The sequence below is a fragment of the Aquila chrysaetos genome, chromosome 3, assembly GCF_900496995.4.
Source record: "Aquila chrysaetos chrysaetos chromosome 3, bAquChr1.4, whole genome shotgun sequence".
NCBI lineage: Eukaryota > Metazoa > Chordata > Aves > Accipitriformes > Accipitridae > Aquila > Aquila chrysaetos.
In genome coordinates this window covers 51,235,961-51,257,548 of record NC_044006.1, presented here as the reverse complement: position 1 = coordinate 51,257,548, position 21,588 = coordinate 51,235,961, and the positions used below count along the sequence as shown (strand labels likewise).

Here is a 21,588-nt window from a genome sequence, read left to right as displayed (position 1 = left end):
CCTATCTCACAACTACAATATAAAGCTACAGCCAGAGAACCAAGATGGAAGTCAGCAAAATATGTTTTTGTTAATCTTGTCAGTTTGTCAGTGTTCAGACCAGGCTTTAATACCACCTTCAAGCTGCTTTCTTCCTGCTTCTGCTGCATTGTGCCAACAAGGAGGACAGAAGGAGTACCTGTCACTCCTCCAGAGATAGCCTGGGCTCTGGTTCCTGTCCAACTACCTCTTCTTGCCTGGGCTGCTCTCCAATTTCATGTCAATTTGTAGATCCCAGGACACCCCCTTGTCACTATCTTACCATGTGACCAAGACCTGTTCTCACAGATGTATCTGGTGGAGGAGCTGCTTTTGCAGCTATCCTACCTGTTTGCCCTGACCTAAAAAGCATTAAAGCTAAAAAGCCTTGTTTGGAAGACCATCACGCCAAGCGCCAGGCTCCTTGCTCAGGCAGGTTCTCCTCCTAAAGGCAGCTGAGTGGAGCATTAGCAGACTTGTAGGTTACTGTCATTTGTCTTATGAGGTGACCTAAATCAACTGAGTGATCTACCTATCTGGGACAAACACCCACACAGTTCCTTCCTCCTGCAGCATCTTTTGATGCCCTCATTCCAGCGTAGATTGCAAATACTTCTCCTAAGATCATGTTCATTGCTTTATTCGTCCCACACATTAACCAGAATCTTTATGTATTCTTGTGGATCACCTGTTAAGTTGGTTGACTTGGGGCGGGGAGGAGGATTGGAAATTAGACAGCATCCAGGTGTATTTAAAGCAGAAGTCGTCTCCTGGGAACGTAAAAGAGAATTGTGGGAACATATTGTAGGAGTTCCTAAATGTCAGTTCAGCTGTTCTCACTTCTGCCATGTCCTTGCTCTGAAGTGATTAGCTCAGGACTTTTCTGATGTAGTACCTAAGTTTCGACCTCTGCATCTAGCCGCAGAGGTGAGTATGGATTTAAAGGATGTGTCAGCATGAATACGGGGATGTGTCTGCCAACCGTCAGGTTATCTGGACCTGAGTCAGAGGCCAGAAGCCAGGGCAGGACTGAAGCCAAGTCCTACCCTCAGTTGGTTCTTGGTCATAAGTCAGTGACTTTTGAGAAAGAAGCAGATGTGGTTTCACATGTCTCCGAGGTTAAGGGGAAAAAACTGTTTCATTTACTGTCCTTTACTGTGGAAAAGTCTTCCCTGCTCATTCCAAGCAATCTCTTACTCTTTCCTCTTTTTAGCACATGTGATCGAAGAAACAATGAACCCTTTTTCTTCCCCCCCTTGACGAGGGTTGTATGTTATTTCCAGCAATGCCAAGGGACTTGTGACTCACCCAGCTAAGCAGGACATGTTCAAAACTGACCCCCGGGTTCACAGGCAGTGTGATTTTATTGTCCTTTCTGTTCCTATTGTTTCGACAGGTTCCCACAGCCAGTGTCACCATAGAAGGAGCTTCTGCCCTCAACCGTGTCCGCTGGGCCCAGGCTGGGAAGGAGGTAGCAGTTGGTGATTCAGAAGGCCGCATATGGATCTATGATGTTGGAGAGGTATTATTATTGGTTTTTATTTTTTTAAAGCTTGGCTCCTGGAGAATGCCACATCCAAGTTTGATAAAAGATCATGTATCATAACACGTAAGTAAGACACCTCCAAAGAATAAGCCACTTTTCTTTCAGTGGAGTCCCTGTTGATTTTGGGTTGCCAACAGTGTGTTTGTTGTAAAGCTACCTTGCAAAAGAGTTAACTAGTTAAAGGCTCATGAGAGAAGACTTTTTTGAAAGTTTTCAGTGTTTTTAAAACTTTTTTTTAATGGGCCTATGGGTACAGTTGGAAAAAGTTACAAAGGAACATGAAGAGGAAAATAGAGGTTCAGAAAGAAGCTGTGTTGTTCTGAAGTTGGTCCTGAAGGGTTAACCTTTTATACTCCAGTATCTCTTATTTCATGACTGGCTTAATGCTGTAGATTTTTCTCAGCATGACATGTACAGAATACATCTGTTCTTTTAATACTGAATAATGCTGAATATGTCTGAATATGTGCAAAAGTACAAACAGGAGGAAATGAGAGGTGTCATTGTGGAGGACTGTAGATGTATGTCTGATAAAGAGTATGTAGGTGCTGAGAAATAGTAGAATGTGTATTTTGTGTCTAAGGCTGCTCTCAATTCACCCTGCTACATCTTATGAAAACCATCTAAAATGCAGTGTGTTTGGCACTGATGGAATCTACCTCTTTGTTGGTGAATACGGTGTAAAGTGTTCTGTCAGCATTACAATCCCTTGGAACAGTTAAGGGTGAATCTCTGAGCAATCAGCTTTTATGTAGAGAATTTGTTTTCCATCATTATCTGTGATAGGATACTGAGATATCCATCTCTACACAGTAGGGAAACATTATAGAATACATACAGAATTATCTGTAACTCTCATAAAGTGATTTTATGGCCCATAGCAAAATTGCTTGTGCATGACTCATGTTTTTGGATTGCGTTCACTTGTGCAGGAGTTGCCTTTCCTCACAAATGTTTGCTGAAACTTCTTGCCATATTGTTAGCATAATTTCTAAAATTGTCTAAGGTTACTGCGCTCAGATTTCCACTATGACACTGACAGGTCAGGCTGTTTTTATTTGGTTTTCATTTTTGCATGACTCTTCCGAAAAGGTGGTTTTTCTGTCTTCCAAGTGAAACGATAGGCTATGGCAATGTCTTTGATGACAGCGCAGTCTGATCTTGTCTGGGAGTCTAGACGGGCTGTAGAAATGTCTCTTTTTGCATATCATACACCAAATCATTCACAGGATTGTTTATCCCTGCAAGCTCACCCAGGAGAAAATAGATGTAGTGTTCTATGCAGAAGAAGTAATATTTGAGTTTTTGGCCTTTCCTCTTTATAATCAGACTTCAACCTGCAAAATGAGTCACAGTGATACACTCAGATCAAAAAGAAAGACAGGCTTCTATTACTTGAAAAAGAAAAATACTGTCATTCAACAGTATTTATTTGTGTGAGTCCAGATCAGTGTTACATAAAGTATTCTGCTTCACGGATGTTGCATGCCCTGCCTGTGCAGAACCCCAGCATCTCCAGCTCAGCTCCATACACACTTATGCAAACAGATGGATGTCCATCCACATGGCTGCTGACAGGTCATGGGCCATTGCCACCCCTCCTCCTCTTCCGTAATGAACGAAGGAGCTCATTAATTTGTTGCCTGGTTCATTTTGGCAGTATCAGTCTCTGCAGTAATTCCTGTACCAAATTTAGGAGAGGTGGTCTGGACTGCAACAGCTTTAGATACTACTAGGACTGCTGTGTTGTTAGTGGCTTTTTCTGGTTTAAAAAAGAAGGGTGCTCATATATTCTCCAGCACAACTCTTCTCACTATAAAGCCTTAAGTGAGATGCAGAAAGACTTTGCAGCTCGAGAGCCTGGAACCAAGGGTTTGTACAGTGAATAACAGCTTCTTCAGTCATTAGCCCTCTGTGCCAGTCCATAAAGAGCTCTCTGATGAGTTGTTCCGTGCTTAGCTGTCCTCAGGCATGACACACAGGGAATTCACAGCATGCACGTGCACTTTTGGAAGTGTCTGGCAGAAATACGGCAGCCTTTAAGGCTCTCTCTTTACTTCAGTGTGCAAACACTGGCCAGTTCCATGGCTCAGCTGGGGTCCTCTTTTGACTGTCCTTTTTGTATGGGTTTGCTTCTGGGATATGATGGGGCTGGTCTGACAGTTTAACATGGGCCGTCCTTCTCCCACTGCCAGCCAGCCAGCCCTAGCCATATCGCTCGCTGGCCAGTTTTTGTGCTGGTAGCAGTGCTTGTCACCACCCACGTTGTGGGGAGGGAGATAGATCAGCAGAGAAGTATTGATTTTTTTTGTTTGTTTGGGTTTTTTTGTTTTCTTTGGGGTATTTTTCTCCATGAACTGACTCAGTGTGAGAGTAGATTAATGAGCACATAGCTGGGGGCAAGGGGCTGGGAGCTGGACTGTACAGCTGCTGGGAGCACCTAGCTTTCATATTTTACCCAGCAGTATTGCAAAGCCTGACACCTAAGCTGTGACAGTTGACCTTTCAGCAATAGGACTCTACCCATCTCCTACAGCATCAACTTTTGAAAAGGCCTCATCACTGGAAGAACTCATCCCTGCCTGACTGATAACTCAGTAGCATCTACTTATTTGAAGGTGCATGTCTCTGATTTGGGAAGATGGGTGTGATTACTTGCATTAGAAAGTCAGCAGGCCACTTTACAAAGACCCTAAATACACTCACCAAAAACATTAATGCTCCAATTATACTGTACTCTTTTTAAAACCTTTCTTTTCTCATGACCGTGAGGATCACATTAGATCAGTTGTAAATTCATAAAACATTGGTTCTATCAGAAAAATTGTGATTATATTTGTATTATAATAAAACACAGTGTCTTTGAATTTCACATTACTATATAAGCAATTTTTCTTACCTGTTTGAACAGATGGAATTGACTTCATGAATTTTGATCAGAGCAGAAAACATCAGGGTATCAAATCATTAAGGAAAAAAATTAAGTGATAGGAATTTTTACTTTGGTAGATTCATCACAGTTTTAAGGAACTATTCTAGAGAACAGTAAAGTTTACTGCTGCTATTAACCCATATGGTCTAAGGAGAAAACATTATAGGGCCTAAGTGAAAACGTAAGGCATGAGGACTAACCTTGCATCCTTTGTGGAGGCAAGGAGTGTGAGATCAGGGCTGTTTCACTTGTGTAAGTATTTAGGATTTGGCCCTTTTTGATATGTTATCTAGTCATATTCTTTATGACATAAGAAATGGCAGAAACATGAAGGACGTGGCACGGTCCATGACCAGGGAGTTAAAAATAATGGTGACATTTTCAGTTAGGCTATATAATGTTATCTCCTTAGAGTATGTACTTTTAGTTGTTTGATTTCAGCATTGTGTCTGAAAATAACTGAACACGTTTATTTTCACAGTGAGGGGTCTATTTTCTCCTCAATGCGTGTGCTTTATGCCCATTAGCATTAATAGGAGTTACACGCACAATTCCAGGGGAGAGGAGACTTAAATAGTCCATATAGTTGTGCTCTTGTGGATCAGTAACCACTGATTTAAAGAACGTGAATTATAAAATGAAATAAAAACCCAAATGCACACACAAAAATCTGATTGTTTCAGTGTGATGGGATCTTAAACCTATATAACTTAACCAGAGAATATAACCAGTCATTCTAAATATACTTTACTCTCTGTAAGATCTAAATATTCAAACCTCTGCTGGTATAGTAGTTGAGATATTATTATTGTGATAGTATGTATAACATATTTTAGCTTTTGTGGTCTTACGGTTTATTTACCGGGCAGCAAGTTTTCTGTATGGTAGAAGTTGATTTTAACAGAACATGGACCACTGACTATAGATTTATTCACAGGTCCAGGTGATTGATAGTTAGATCTAACTGCATGTCTCTTTTGTAGTTATATTTTCTAGAAAGCTTGCTCCCATTGTGCATGCTTCAGTGATGTTACGCAGTTGCCGCTGTCATAAATATTCTCTAACAACCACATTTCTTGCTTACCTGGCTTATTGAGAATGCTCTTTGCACCTTTGGTTGTGAAAGAAGCAGCTTCTCATCCACCTTCCATTATTTCTTTTTTTTTTTTTTCCATTAATCTCTTCCAGGTCATATTCTGCTTGCACTGTGAATAAATAGATAGAAACTGTAAATCAATGATTTATTATTTGATTTTAATAAAATGTAAAGTAAGTTTGCAGCACAGGATTGGAGAGTTTGAAACTGTAATCACAAGGAGCTTATTACTGTACATTATTTTGTTAAACTAGTTACAGGACAAACTATGGCATCCGTTTGGCAGTCTTTCAGACAGTTGATTCTAGTCATGCTTTTAAAGGGCGACTAGTATGACAGGTGGAACTGGAGAAAAGTGAGAAAAGGTCTTTCCCTAGACCATCCAGGAAAGCTGACTCTGCCAAAGAAAGCAGTTACCTGGGATTCATTACACAGTTATTACCTCTGTCTTCATTTCCTTGCAGTGAAATCAGAATCATATTGATGTTTATGTGACTTTGGTAGGTTTCAGAGTTAATATCTCCTTAAGCCCTTTTAGGGCTGCTGCGTTAGGTTGTTTGTGTACTTCCCCATTTGCTCCATGATGGGTGTTAATCCCGTATCTCATTTTCAAGTACATGACCAGTGAGGGAGGAGCTGGCAACTGCCTGAAATATGTGGATGAAGTGGTACAGTAAGGAATATCCCACTGGTGCCTATAAAATAATTTCCTTTGATTTCAGTAGCCTTTAACAGCTGCTCTGAGATTCTTAGGGTTTTAGACAGAGAGAAATGCATATTTGTGACCAACTCTCACATTTCAGCATGGCTAGAGTCACTTATTTTTCTGGGTAGAGTGGGGAAGGGTTGGTACTTTGTACTCCTACTTTGAGATCCCTGTGTTTCACTATAGATTTCATATGGAAAACATAGCCAACATCTCTTTCAGGCAGTTAAAAACTGCTGTGGCCCAGAGAGAGAAATACGAAACTAGGTTTTGTGTCATGTAGTTATCCAGGTAGATTTTCCAGTAGGTTTACTTTTGCCATTATAAAGCTCTCGTAGAGCATATATTGAGTTAGGAAATGTTTTTGCCGCAAAACCAGAGTTGAGACTTGCCATAAAATATTTTATTTTAAAATCTGTGTTGAGTTACAAGTATTCTTGGAACACAGATAAATGGCTTACACACATATTGTAAAGGCAAATTTGAGCAATAATAAGGGGTTGTGCTTACAACCAAGTTTTATTCAAAGCATTCAAAGATCAAGTAAGATACAGTAGTTACAACAACACGCACAATCCAGGCATAAAGGATAATTAAATGGATTGTGAGGCAGTGCCTGAATTTCACCGTTGATATTTTTGCTAGGGAGGTTGGAATACTGGCCTCAGAGAATTTTAAAAGCATGTTTTAACAAAGCAGAATCTCTTAAGAGTTGTTGGAAAATGTAAAGAGCTAAGGTTTTGATTTGCTTCCCCTCTGCCCCCAGTTTTATAATGTTCAGTCTTGAGAGACTTTTAAAACTGGAAGCTCTTAGAGATGACAAAAAAAAAAAAAAGAGAGAATGACAGCATACTAGGAACTCCAGCTTTTTACTTGAATAATATCTGAAATATTGAACAGAACAAGCTCTTCATCCCTCATTGTCATTTGAATTTTGACTGATATAGCCAGTATTCACAAAGGGATTTTTGAAGTAGGTTAAATAAGAACTCCCTAATGAAAAAAATGCACTAGTTTGAAATCAGTCAATTTAATTACTGTGTTTTATGAAGGCCATTACCCATTGCTGATTACTAGGGTGATAAAATCTTTAAGCTTTGGTAGCCTCCATAGGGGGTGAGCCGATCTAAGTAGAGCAAAGTCCAGTCATTATCACCCTAAATACTTGTGTTTCTCATTACAATATTCATTACTTTAGGTTACTGTGAATGCTTTGAGGTCTTTATGTAAGCAATGGTTTATTCTCCTGTAGAAAAACAATGTTGTTACATTGATAAGTTAAAACCAAGCATTTATATACTTTTACAGTTTAAAACGAGGCTTGGCTACATCCAGACATAGAAATGCATACATTTATGCCTGTGAGTACCCCTATACGCATGGCTGTGTCCTTGTCGGTCATACTAGTCTGATAAGAAATGGAAAAGGATATGAGTTACCTTGTTCTTTCAGTCATGTTTTGGTACTTACACAAGCTGGAATGGAGGCTTGCATTACGAATAACAATCTTTATTGGGGAAGTGCTTTTCAAGAGGGAGAACTGAGCCATGATCTAACTAATCTGACTTACCCAAGACTGGTTGCTGAGGTTTGGAGCTATTTATCTCCAGTGCCAGTCTAGGGCCTTGCGCTTCCCTTTCCCTGCCACCTCTTGCACATCATGCGGCATCACTGCTTCTCTGCCCCTCTCAGTCACCTTCATCGTGGCCTTCTGACTTACAAAGCAGCTTCATAAAAACGATGTTATTTAAAGGATTACTTCAAAATCATTTCCCCTCTTGTTTAAAAATGTGTATTTTTTAAAAGAATGCTTGAAACTTATCAGGGAGAGATGTGGATCTGGACTACTGGGAGAGGAGAGTAGCCTGTAGAAATAGGCTGAAGAACTTGGTGTGCCTAGCCAAGGAAGTCTGAGCCTGGTGGCAATGTAGATGATTCGTGTACTTACAGAGATAGGAGTGCTTGGGGCCAGAGAGGGAGAACTAGTGAAGCTGAGGACACACTGCCACCAGCGCATGTGGCTGCAAGCTGGTCGTGTATTCGAGTAAAAAAATTAGAAGAATATTTTTAACTATCAGAAGCTGAAGTTCCAGAGTGGGTAGGGACAGTGGGACAAACAGCATCTTGAAGTGGAGCCTGTCAACAGGATTTTGTGATGTGGTTGTGTTTGATACAGCAGTGGGTCGCACCTGGCGTATAGGGTCACTCTCCTCCCTATGGCGTGATGTACTCTTGTTCTTGGTAACGACAGAGTTTCTTCTGTTTCGCTATATATTTAAATGAACATGAAATTCCACTTTCATTTTACTACCAGAATATTACTTGTTAAAACTAAAGGAGGAGGTACCAGATTTTTAACAAAGATACCCTTTCTCTCATTTGTTGATTAGACAGTGGAATTAAATGGGCATTAGTGAAAACAGACAGAAAGGAGAGGTGAGGGGGCTTAAATTGTCATCCTAAAAATTCAGTTGATTCTTTATCATTACCTTCCAGGTGCATATGATGAAATATTTCAGTAGTTCTCCAGAGACAGCTTACTAGCTCTCCAGAGAATTTCATGGGGTAAAAAGACATGAGTTTCCAATATGATACAAATATCTTTTATAAGAATTCCTGAACTCCTCATCATATGAAATAAAAAGCTTAAGAAAACCAGTCAACCAACCAACAAAAATCTGGCTCCAGTCCTTTTTATTCATTTGCACATTGGTTTTAAAGCCAACGTATGTTTCCTTTTCCCTTGCAAAGGCCCAGATCATACCCCTGCAGAGAGGATCAGAGAGAACAAGCCACATGTGACAGGAGTTAATCATGTAGCTTAATGCACTATTAGAAGGGACTCAGATAACGAAGTGATGAGAGTGGCAGAAGAGAAGCTGTAAGATATCATTCCCTTTCTCCACAGTAAAGCCTGCCCGAGAGGGAGAAGGGAGAGCTGTATGTGACAATCTTCCTGCCGGTATTTTCCTGCTGAGCTGGGAAACACTGTAAAGGGCAAGACACAAAGGAGAACGGCAGGCTCCAGATTGGACATACCAGTCCATCCACTATATGTTTAGCACATCGGCACTACCGGTGGCTTCACTGCTAGCTCCTCAGTTACTGCTGCTCCTGCAAACCTTTCAAGAAGCTTAGTGGAAAAGATAATCCGGGTCCAGGCTTCCCATGGTAGTTGTAGGTGAGGCATTGGAAGCTGGTCTGCCCCATCCCGACCCTGCATCCTGGGACACTCGGTGGGGGACAGAGCTGAAGTCAATGCATGTTAATAGTGTCACAGAGTATGTATTTTAAACATCTAGCTAGTCTGTTGGGTGATATTTTCTCTGAAAGGTTTTACCACCTTTCTGATGTAAAAAGAAGAGTTACTGAAAAATGTTTATAGCTTTAAGTAACAGAGAGTATGGAAGGGGAAAAAGTACAAAATGCAAAATTCACTTTAAGCTCAGTTTGTGTGCAGCAATTTGCAAATCTTTTTTTATGGTTTGCAAAATGGTCTGTATTTTGAACATGAAAAAATATTTAATTTGTGACTTGGAAAGTAATGGTTAAACCTAAAATATCAACTGAGGATAACTCTGGGTCTTAATACATCCTATGTGGTGGCTAAAATTCCATATTCAGTGTTTAACTTAAATGTGAAATGTATCCTCCAATGCCTAGAGTGATGGAAAAAGTCTATGTCTGAAATGGAAACAAACAAACAAAAAAACCCAACAAAACAAAACCCCCTGCTATTCCATGGATGAGCTTTGGCAGATAATGGAATGTGTGCAAAATCTCAGGGAAGGCAGCAACTCTCCTGCAAACCAAAATCTTTGAGCGGTTCATAAGCTGCTTTTGGTGAGAGTCCATTTGCCAACTGGGAGCCAGAAAGCCGTGGCAAAAGTCCTTTACAGTTCCTGTTCTGCCAGATTTCATGGCATGAATCATGGCGTGGACATGGCTGACTTGGTTTGGAAAGGAAGCAAGCTGAGCTGAAGACACCATGATTTATTTGTTCCCTGAGGCAATAGTCCTTCACTCAGTTGAACTTCAGGGAGGCACCTTTGCCAGTGCAGCTACCCCACAGGGTGAACCTCTAGTATTTCAAGTAAAAATGATGGGACAGTTCTTCCAATCAATGTAGTAGTCAGTAAAAAAAATGTAGATATTGGAAAGAACAATAGGTTGAAGGCTCCTTACCTTCTAATTTTGATCGATTTGGTATTTTTAGGCTTTCTAGTGCAATGATGAGAACAGATAACATAATTCGGTAGAGGAATTCTCTTGATCCCTTAGCTTCAAGCATTAAATATCCTGAAACTCATGCAAAAAATCACAGGAGTTTTCAATAACTTTGAGAAATGACAATCAAAGCAGGACTGAGATCCCCATGGGAGACAAATGGCGGGCAGCATGCCTCACTTTTTCTTAATCAACCTGTAAATTAATGGCATTACAGAAGTGGTGGCAAGGTAGGAACTGCAAGAATTTTGATGCTTAAGGCACCACCTCTTTTGAAGCAAAATTGTTAGCTTCTCTGAAGCATGGCAGATGCTCTTTCTGCTCCCGTAGCTGATTAATTATATTAAATCTCTCTTGTTTCCAAGGACTTAAACAGGCCAATAGTCTCTGCCACTGAAAGTATCACTTGAGGAGATCTGTAGGAGAGGATCTTCCACACAATGTGACTGGTGAAAGCACTCTGGTGTGCTTAAGAACAGGCTATAAGCTTATAGCTTAATGTTTGTGTTTTAAAAATAAGAGGTGATCTAAGGAAACAAAAGTAATCTAAATTTCACTTTTCAGTCATCTCTTTCAAGATGACTGAGGATTACTTAATATTTTATCCTCTGTAGTCAATACCAAGTGCAGCATTTTGATACATTAATTGAGGGAAGCATAATCTGTTTGATAGCTTGGACATCATTCTTTCTGGTTAATTCAGGAGAACCTGAGCCAATTCTGATACTGTAGGTGGAACTGTAGCGTTGTCTACAATATAAAGATACTTTCCAGTTCCTTCTTTTCTTTTCCATATACCCTATCAAGTTTTAATCCTTCAGGTTGAAGTTTTCCATAATTGGTGTTTACTTCCAGCACAGGTTTTGTTGTTTCTTGCTTTTTTTTTTCTTTTTTTTTTTTAAAGATTAAAGACAGTATCATAATGCAAAATGAATAAATGGGTATTAAAATGCTTGAGTTCTTATGTAGGTCCTTTATACAGTGTATCTTTGCATATTACGTATAAATTATTAAAATAACACCATTGTTTGCTTGGTATTCAAAACATAACTTACCATCAAGTGTAACAATTCAACAGCTACTGTTCTCCTTAGGAGAAAAAGTCAAAAGTTTGCTGAAAATGGATTCAGTTTCTGTTTGAGATTAAGCTCTTTTTTTTTTGTTGTATAAGCTAATATTTTGTCTTCTTTTTACTATGGCAGCACTAGTTAAATCAGACCCTGCTGGTGAATTGCAAAGAAATAAATCACAACAGACATTAATCTAGATGAGGGCTAAGTAATTAACTTCGTAGAAGGGTGGCGTATACTGTGTCTGTGACACTGGACTGACTGCTGTGCATAGAATAAATGCAGTATTTAGGCTGCCTATGGTATTCCACCCCTGCAATTAAGTAAACAAATATATATAGAGCTACTCTGGAGTGTATCCTTTGTGGTCTAAACACTGTATCTCATTAAAATCATCTGCATGCAGTATGTGGGGTTTGAGTTCCTGCTAGTGGTTTCATCCATTGTTAATAGTGATGCTCGGCTCTCCCAAGAGTTAAATACAGTGGTACCATAGTTATGTGAAAAGGGTGCTCTTGGTTACTTTGGTGGCCATTTCGTTACATATTACCTCCCACTTTGTTTCCATCCATGTGTGTGGCATAGGGTGTTGCCTGGAAAAATATAGGCTTTTTCAGGAAAAAAAAAAAATCCATATAGGTTGAGAAAAATATCAAAGGCGGTCTGTAATTGATTCTGGGGGGCAAGACCAGGGCCAGAATAGGTGCATGCTTGCCTGCTCTCTGTGTGCATATCAAGATACTTAATATTTACGTATCTGTTTTCACCTCAGTGATAGTGATAAAACATCTGTTGAACTCTGGAAGATAGGATCAGTTGCTTAAAGCGGAACTATAATTCTTGGGTTTCATTTGTAAGTATTACAATCCTCATTCTGCAAGTGTTCTCTTTTACCCAGAAAATTAGACCGATTATCTGTTCTACTTTTTAGAAAACATCAAGCTGAAGTAGTTATATTTTATCATCATTAAAAATATTTTTACCTACAATGTCATAACTGCATTCAGATGTTAATCCATTGCACAAAGTATTTGCAGCAGATTTCTTTTCAATACAGCACTTACTTAATTTTAGAGGGTGATATGGACAATGTAGGTTGACAAAAATTCTGCTCAGAGAAAATAGCTAAAATTATATTCGCCTGAAGCTACGTTTATTTGATGATGCTATTAAATTGAAAGAATATAAAAATGGTGATAAACCACATACACAAATAACTTAGTGTGAAGTCTGAGATTTTAATTGTTAAAGTTAGTTTACCAGACTTGGTGTTTTCCACAAACTCAAATTAATCTGAATATCTTCTAAGTTTTAATTAGCTGTCTCTTCAAAGAGTGTTTAACTTGCCCTTCTCAAAAGTTATAATAGCAACAGAGTATTTTGGAGATTAGAGCAACATTAATTTTCATATAGTTTTTATTTTCCCTGCTGGGTATGAGATTTTTTTGCAAATACGGCTGTGTTGAAGTGGAGAGAAGTAAACAGGATTGTCAAAAATAAGATCAGCCTTTGCCTCTAAACAACAACAAACCGAAATGCAACTAATAAAAGTTGCGTGTTAATCAGAAAGTTTCTGATCTCTAGGAACATGGTGACCTGCTATAGAAACCCATCAACTTAGATCAGAACAAGTTTTTCTATATACAAAAACAAGAAAGCATTGTACTTCTACAAAATGTGTTTGAATGGGTCACAGATTTTTTAACTCAGGAACCGCTGTCACCCTTAGAGTGTATCTTGGACCACCATGCAGGCTCGTCTGCAAACGTCTAATTGAAAACAGTGTGTGGCAATACAGTTGCGCGGGCCGGCTGCAGACCACATACTTTGGCAGATCGTTCCAAGTCGTGGTGTAACGGTTCATTTTCAGATTCTCCTTTTACACCTGTGTCCACGGGACGTGTCTGTTAGAAGCGATCATAGACCATTCTGTTTGGAAAAATTTGCCTCTTCAGAACAACCCCTCAGTCAGAGACAGCACTGAGGAAGTTCTTCCCATGGCTATTTTTGCTTTTGAGGTGTCTGAACTCTAGGTGAAGATGAAAAAAATGTGATTCTTAACCTGGTGATTGGGATTGCATGATACTTTCACCGGTGATCAGCGCTGCAGGTTATGAACCAGTGTCTCAGTGACAGGTAGATTGACCCACGAGGTAGAGTCATTAAAAAGGAGACGCAATAGGCTGAACACGGATGACTGTGCTCCCTTTGAGCCTATGGGACACTGGTTTCTCCGAAGTGGAGGCTGCCACTGCTGAAATTGCATTTTATCTCCTTCTCAGGAGAGTCCCCAGCCCTCAGAGAGCTGTGCTGGACAGGAGCATGAAGGGATGAAGGCAGGAAGAGTTTGTCCGCTCCCATCCCAAAGATTTACAGGCTCCAGGGAAGGCGAGGAGCCAGGAATAAAGTGAAATATCCTCAATGAATAATTCATTTGCTGAAAAGTGGTTTTTCAGGGAAACTGAAGCTATACAGAGATTTGGACAAATTGAGCTGAAACACTCTCAGCCATAAAAAAGATGGATAGGAGGGGAATATAGAAAAATCTTGAAATATGTTGTAATATCTTATTTCAACCTTCTGGATAGATTCCTTTAAAAAGCACATTCAAAGCTTTTTTTTTGTCTCAAAATCATTACTTTTTCTTTTTTTTTTTAAATAGACCTAACTTAAATGAGCAAATGTTACTAGAAGGTGTTAAATGATCTGAAAATGAAGAGAGATTTATGTTGATTTGTGTCATCAGGCACTGTTTTTCTGTTGCTTTTCTGCTTGCTTGGGGAGCCCAGCACTAGCTGACACAAATGGCAGCATCGAGAGTTGTCTGGTCAGAGCATCTCCTTTTCCTGAGTTCTGTCTTAACAGTGTTAAGAATAGTAGTGTTCAGTGAAGTTGCTAATAGCAGAGTTTCTGGGAAAATATGGGAAATACAGTTTGTGTTTGTAAGATCTCTGGTATATGGATTGGAAACTCTACACACACAGGAAATCTCTGCCTTGACAAGAAGATGGAGGGGGCTGTTCCTGGTGAAATTCACGTTCATGCTGCTACATGTGACTAGCTGGCTGGCGAGCCTCGGGGCGAGATGGGTCTGTTACTCTTACTAGATGCACATAAACCATTTCCTTGGTCAGTACTAGCGTCGAGGGGGACACGTGTTTGTGCGTCAGGGCTGGAAAGCTAACAGGTAAGTGAAGTCCTTGGCTAGAGTGATCACCCAGGAAACACAGAGAAGCTTTAGAAGGTTCAAAAATCCAAGGGCTCTGTGGTGGCACTATAAGATACCGTTTTGTTGTTCACTGCATAAATCACATAGTATCGTGACACATTGGCAAGGCAAAGCCAGGCGCTTGTCAGGAAGATCCTGGTGGTCATTTCCCTTGGGTCTGGTCATTTTATCCTTTACCTACAGTAGAGAATAGGCACAAGTTGGAACAATCTTACCTTTAAACTTTACAAGCCTTGTTGCTTCGAAGTCTGCTGTAACCCCATGACTCTGAAAAATGAGCTGGGGGTACCTACTGTGGTTGACCTATGTGGCCTAGCTAGACAAATCCCTTCTTTCCAAATCTAGATGTTGTTTAGATCCTCTCCAGTCTTGAAAGAACAGCTCAACACATTATCACCCAAAACAGAAGAGGGTGAGAATGATACTAGAGACAAGGGGCTTTTAGCTGGCCAGGAAACAGTCACCTCTAGCAGATGGGAAGGAGAAGAACAAGAGGACGGGGTGATATCAGCTCGTAATTTACAATCCTTTTGCTGTTGCATCCCATCATCTTACTTTCTAGGCCCTTTGTATTCTGTTCTGTCCAGTCAAGAGTTGCCTTCCCTTGGTATATGTACGTATGGTGGACTGGGTAAACACAGGCTGGGAAAGATTCACATAGGTATAATGTTATTTCTCTATAATAAGATAAACTGATAACTGTAACGCCTCGCAGGAATAGGCAGAAATCTATTTAGTGTTACTCTCTGGAGGCCACCCCTGGGCTTGCTGAAATTACCAATCTTTCTCTCTGGTGCTTAATATTAATTGTGGCTGCTGCATATCAGCCCTCGTGTGCAGCATGCAGCCAGTCTCAATCTGGGGGCTCAACGGAGCTCACTTTGCATGGGGGTCTGAAGACTGCAGGCTGGGAGGTGCTGCCCAGGGAGGCTTTCCTTTTCCAGCCACGTTATTTGAACTGCACCGTTCAGCCAGGAGGAGTGTGCTGGAGAGTTATCTTTTCTTAACCAAAATCTGTTTATCTAAAAATAAAGTAATGGAGGTGGTAGAAAAACTGAGAGTTTGCATCATGTAAATCAGTTTTTTAATATCAGCAAGAAAAACAGTTTGTGAACTAGTTTAAATGATAAAATCTTAAATGTGTCTAGTATTTAGTATGTTACATGTCTTTGTTACTTGTTATACATTATTGATCATGTAGGAAGCACAGGTACTCATAGATGTTGAGTGCTTTTGGAAGAACATTTTATGAAAATGAAATGGGGGAGGAGATCTAAAAAGTTGATAGTGATATAAAGAAAACTTTTTTTTTTTTGAGAAATAAGAGACCGCAATTGTCCTGAGTTAAATATCTTCACCCAATTAAAAATGGGTCACCATCCTAACATCTTGAGAAGATGTTTTCCTATACTAAATTCTCACTCCTGTAACCAACTGAGCACATGTAACTTCACAAGCAGAAGCAGGTTTATTTGGATGTGTAAACTTGTAATCACACTTGCAGGTCAGTAGTCTTGCAGCCTGAACTCTTTCGGTATTTTAAAAGCCAGACAAAAGACAAAAGTACCCGTCTTCCAACAGCTTAACAGACAAAGTTTGGCTAAAGTCACCACCTTGCTTTGATAATACTGGTTTTCCTCATTAGAATTACTATCATCTCACACAACCTAAATGTACCAGGGTATTTAAGTTAAAGCAGTGTGAGTAATTCAGTCAATTAATTAGGTGCTGGTAGTGCTTACCTTCCATTGTGAAGGGATCAAAGGAGAACAATTAATAGCATTTATTTTCTTGTTCTGCTCCATACCTTAGTGTCAGTTCATTCAAATAACCTTCTGCCCCAAATGTTAATATAAGTTACTACATTAAGTTATTATGCTTTGGTGAACATTTCTACCCTGTGTCGACATCATGACTGCTGAGACTCAACACGTGCTGCTTTGTAGTAACTGCAAGTGGACAGAAAAATGGCAAAAATGCCAAATGAGTGAGGAATACCCAGCTAGCTCAAAACCTTTGCCCTTCCTCTATGAAGTATCTCCTCATTTCTTCCACCCCTGCCCTGGTATTTACAGAAAAAAACTTGTGCGAAGAAGCTGAAAGGAAGATTCCACAGATAGACCCAGGCCTCTAACACTTGTGAGTGTCAGTGTGCCTGGCTGAAGGAACTTGACTGGAAAATGACTGGAAGGGGAGCATTAATTCAGACAAGAATTTGAATTGGAGTTTGTGGATGCTTTTCTTTTTATTTGTGGTCTTTTTCTGTATAACTGTTGTGGTTCAGTATTAGGGCCTTCACAGAAAGAAGGGGGGGTAGAAGAGTAAAAGTAATTTTTTCCTTTGACTTCATTATTGCCAAGGTTTCCCTCTGCATCCCTGAGGAATTTATATTAGAGAGGTTTATTCTACCAACAGTCTATTAGCAGGATTGGCCCCTCATTGAAAGCATGATGCAGTGCGTGAGATTCAATAAGGTAAAATTAAAATAAGACAAAGTTCTAAGTAATTAGATTGTGTGTGAGCACTGAGTATTTTCATCTCTGTGCTAAAGGTGTTCACTTCAATCATTAATTGTTTTGTGAACCAAGTCATTAAAAATGGCCCAGGTCTTGCTAACACTGTCAGCTAACAGTAATGCATGTAATGCATACATTTGTGGAAAGACTCCTCAAGTTTGAGATACCAAGTTGTTTTAATAGGCTGGACTTGATTTTATTTGTCTGTGGCCATGCTGTGGAGTAAAGGAAATTAAATGATCTCAATGTCATAAATATATTTCTTTTTTTTCTTTAGAGTGACATATTGTCTTCTTCAGCCATTTAATACAATGTAATGCTGTTTAGGACTTTAAAAGACAAGGAGAAATGAGGCTTTATTAAATTCAGTAAGTCCTTTGCCTAGGATATTGTTCCACTTTAATGATTTTACTACTTGAAATAAGTGAGACTCATTTCACATTTTCATTCATTCAGGAATTTCATAAATGATAGTGCCATACACATCACAAGAAATAAAATCTTTTAGGACACAAGCAATAGTAACAGGGAAATTGCCATACAGCTGGGTTTGGTTGCATCTATGACAGAAGGATCTCTGCACTGTCCCTTAACTTACTATACAGTAGCTTTTATAGGTGTGTGGCTGTGACCAAACCTGTGCTGTCAGTACTTGTGTGTTGGTGCACTGACCTCCATTCTGGTGTTAACATTTCCTTCTGCTGAAGGTTTTTGAAAGAACAGAGCTGTCGTTCAAATAAAGACCATAACAGATCCACATCTGTGCATGTAAGTGTGAGAGACAGTTGTCTCAAGTGATTTACTCCTGTAACTCTGGTCTCCATTCCTGGGAAAAGTAAAGGAGAAAAATGCAAAAAGTGGAAGACAAGGAAGGGAAAACGCAGAGAGTGCAGTGACACTTATTGTTGAGGGCCGAGCTGGCTTTCACACAGACTGCATTTCTCACTGTAGCCTTAGTAAATGCTGAACTGTACTATATTCAGTGTTTCAACAGGCAAAACCCCGAACTTGTACACCAGCCCTTCGTAATGTAGCTGAGTCACTGATATATGCACTATACATGGGAAGCTTTAAAACACATGCTATGTTTTTCCCCAAAATATTGGATGTAGAGGCAAAGCTAGATACAAAATAGTTGAAAAACTCATCAACATGAGTGAGATACAAAGGAGATATTTAGATCCAGTATTGCAAATTCTTGGCCATACGATTGACACTGAACTTGGAGCAGTGTACGTGGAGCTTTCACCTGTGGTTAACATTGGGCATATACACAAGCTCTTTCCCCAGCTGGGCTTGCTAGTTCATGTAATAGATCCTTTTTGTAGCCTCCAGTTATATGTATCACTGTTGGGATGTAAAGAGAAGAGGATAAATTGACTGCATTCCAGTACAGTGTACCATACAGCCTTGTGTGCACCTATAATCTGCTAGTGCCAAATGGACGTAGTTAGCCAGCCATCTGTGTGGCATTTTTGGTGGTGTTTTAAAAGGAGTAAGTCAGTACAGATTGAATATTGGGTACCACAAACTGGATTAGCTAAGGTCATACTCATTCTTTAGTCTAAAGGCATCCATTTGCTAAGGTGGACAGCATTTTATTATATGCCCCATAGTTTCCAAGCAGTTACCTTCTTCAGTACCAAGCACTGCATAGTATCTTGAAACAGTTAATTTTTCATATTATATTCAGGACATGATCACAGGGCTTCAAGAGCGCAGTAAAAATGTGCATGGTTCATCGGGATGCTTGTTGCTGTTTTCTGGAATTTGAGTTAATGAAAACAAAGTTTGAGAAAACTGCTTGCGTTTTTTGGTTTGGTTTTTTTTTCCCCCCCCCTAATTATCTCAATCCCAGCTTGCATTATCTTCCAGAAGTTGCCGTGTTGGATCCAGCGGGAAATGACTGCAGTATTATTTTGCCATAGCACTAAAGCATTTTGTCTGGAAGTTCAGCTATTTAGATTACATGTCCCTCTTGAAGCCTAATGTTCAAGAGCTCTTCATTAGAAACATCAATAGTATTAAATGGAAACGGATCTTGCATGATGATGTAAAAAATCAGACCAGTAATGCAGTATCCAGTTGGTATAACATTTCCATGAGAATGCATTTCTTGTAATTGTGAATTCCTTAACATAGAGGAGGGTAACTAAAATAACACAATATATTTATTTTACTATTAAGAGCTTTAATGAACTTCAGGAAAATAGTTTCAATACAGTGTTGTAAAAGCTCTGTTACCTTGCACACATTGACCTCGGTCCTGCAAACAATTACACTTGGGCACAGCCTCGCTGACTTCAAATGGCCAGCTCACGTGTGTGAAGTTAAATGTACATGTATATACTTGTAGAGATCAAGGCCTTGCCTTAGTTTGGAAAATCTGAAATATTTTAACCAAGGGGTAGATTTTGCAACAACACTCCAGCAAGAAACTTTTCCTTAAAATCAAGCAGATAAAGCTTTTTTCTCTGCCATTGACTGCAGATGCTCCTTCTAGCTGGTACTGAATAAGAAGCTGCCAGATTTGTCCTGGGAACTCGGCAGCACGTTACAGCGTAACCAACCCACAGCGGGTTGGTGAGGCCCATGCCTCGGTCCTTCAGTGTGCACAACGGCACTGATTGCAATAGGAGCTCTCCTGAAAGGAGGTGCCTCGATTTTGGGCCAGAGAGATAACTGGTCTCGCCATGCGGTCTCTTAATTCCCTGTCGGTTTCTCCCCCAGCTGGCTGTTCCACACAACGATGAATGGACCCGCTTTGCTCGGACCTTGGTGGAAATCCGCGCCAACCGAGCAGACAGTGAAGAGGAAGGGGCGGTGGAGCTGTCGGCCTAGAGGAAGAGAAGGAGCAGCGCCCGCCATCGCCAGAACAGCAGCTTTCCCCCACTGAGTACGCCGGTGCTCGGTGTCAGAGTCAGTCTTGCTGTGGCTTTTGATGCCAGTGTACGTGCCAGTATTGCTCAAAGCATTCCATATTAATCACGCTGCTTTACACAAGGCTGAAAATATCCAGAGCATTTTCATACTTTATATTTCTGTCTGAAAAGTAAGAAAGAAAAGACAAATCAACCCTTTATGGGTTTAGTTGTTGCCTTTTAACTACTTAGTAGCTGTATTTAATAGCTAGGAACCCCTGGTTAAACTTGTGCTCACATTGCCCTTCTGGCATAGTCCTATTAAATCCATATGAAGCCAGATATGATTATGTGCAGATGTTGTGTGCTTCACTGTATGGGACTGGGCCAAAGACTTTAGATGTGGTGTTTCACATGGTGACTTACATTATGAATGGATGTACTATACGAAAGTTGCTGCTCCTTATTTATTGCAGTGTGCTGCATGGAACATATTTATTTGAAAGCATTAAAATAAACGATCCTAAAGCATGTGCATAATGAGAGAACTGCATTGTCTGTGTGCTGCTGTAGAGGTTACATTAAAGTCCACATAACAATTACAGTACATCAGTTGTGTTTAAGATGTAAGATCTATAAAGGTTGGCTTGAGTGGATGGAATGAGTTTCCTTTTTTTTTTAAGATGCCTATTATTTCTAGGCACTTTAACTATATTTCAAATACAGTTGGTCACTGATACTTGTCATGCAAGTTAACACTAACAGTCTGACAAAGGGTTGTGGTTCCCGAGTATGACACTAGTATTGCCAATAAAATGTATCAAGCCTGTTCTGTCGCAGTGTGGTTAATCTTTCCTTGCCAGCAGTGCTCAGCGTGTTCATTACCGGTCACTGGCGAGGCACTGGGAAAATGTGACTGCCCTGACTGGCAGAATGCTCATGCAGCTGCTATGTAAATAGATACCTTTGGCTACAGGGACTGCCAGTAATGGCCTTGCATGCATCAGATCCTGCTACACATTTTACATGAGCAGACACTAATCCATGTCAACTTCTAGACTTGATTTGTTTTTTGTTTTTTTTTTTTCCATTCCTAGCTGTGCATGCTTACATGCACACACATGCACATGCAGAGCAGTACCATGCTGCCATATGCGCTAAAAGAAAAGGAATAGGAACAACAAGGCCTCCTCAAACTGTCCTGAAAGACAGATTGGGATGGGGACAAGGGAATATTCTCCTTTATGACAAGCTCTTTTGGCTTGAGCAAAGCAGTAGGGTGCAGACTGATGTCATTGAGTGCTGTGACCCAGAGGGGCGTTGGTGAATGCTAACCTTGGTGGTGAGGCTGCTAGTTATGTTGGCATCACAATATTATGCTGAGCCA

General features: G+C 40.1%; 1 protein-coding gene across 7 annotated transcripts in view; it reads left to right on the top strand.

Annotated features, from left to right (window-relative positions):
* The window catches only part of DYNC1I1 (dynein cytoplasmic 1 intermediate chain 1), a 200,565-nt gene extending 179,535 nt beyond the window's left edge, over positions 1–21,030 (top strand). For all 7 annotated transcript variants that reach the window (XM_030009788.1, XM_030009794.1, XM_030009791.1 and 4 more), the window contains 2 exons: positions 1,415–1,540; positions 20,071–21,030. In XM_030009788.1, coding sequence (XP_029865648.1) covers positions 1,415–1,540; positions 20,071–20,181 — 237 coding nt within the window. In that variant the 3' untranslated portion in view covers positions 20,182–21,030. The remainder of the gene's footprint in view (positions 1–1,414; positions 1,541–20,070) is intronic.
* The last annotated feature ends 558 nt before the right edge of the window (positions 21,031–21,588 follow it).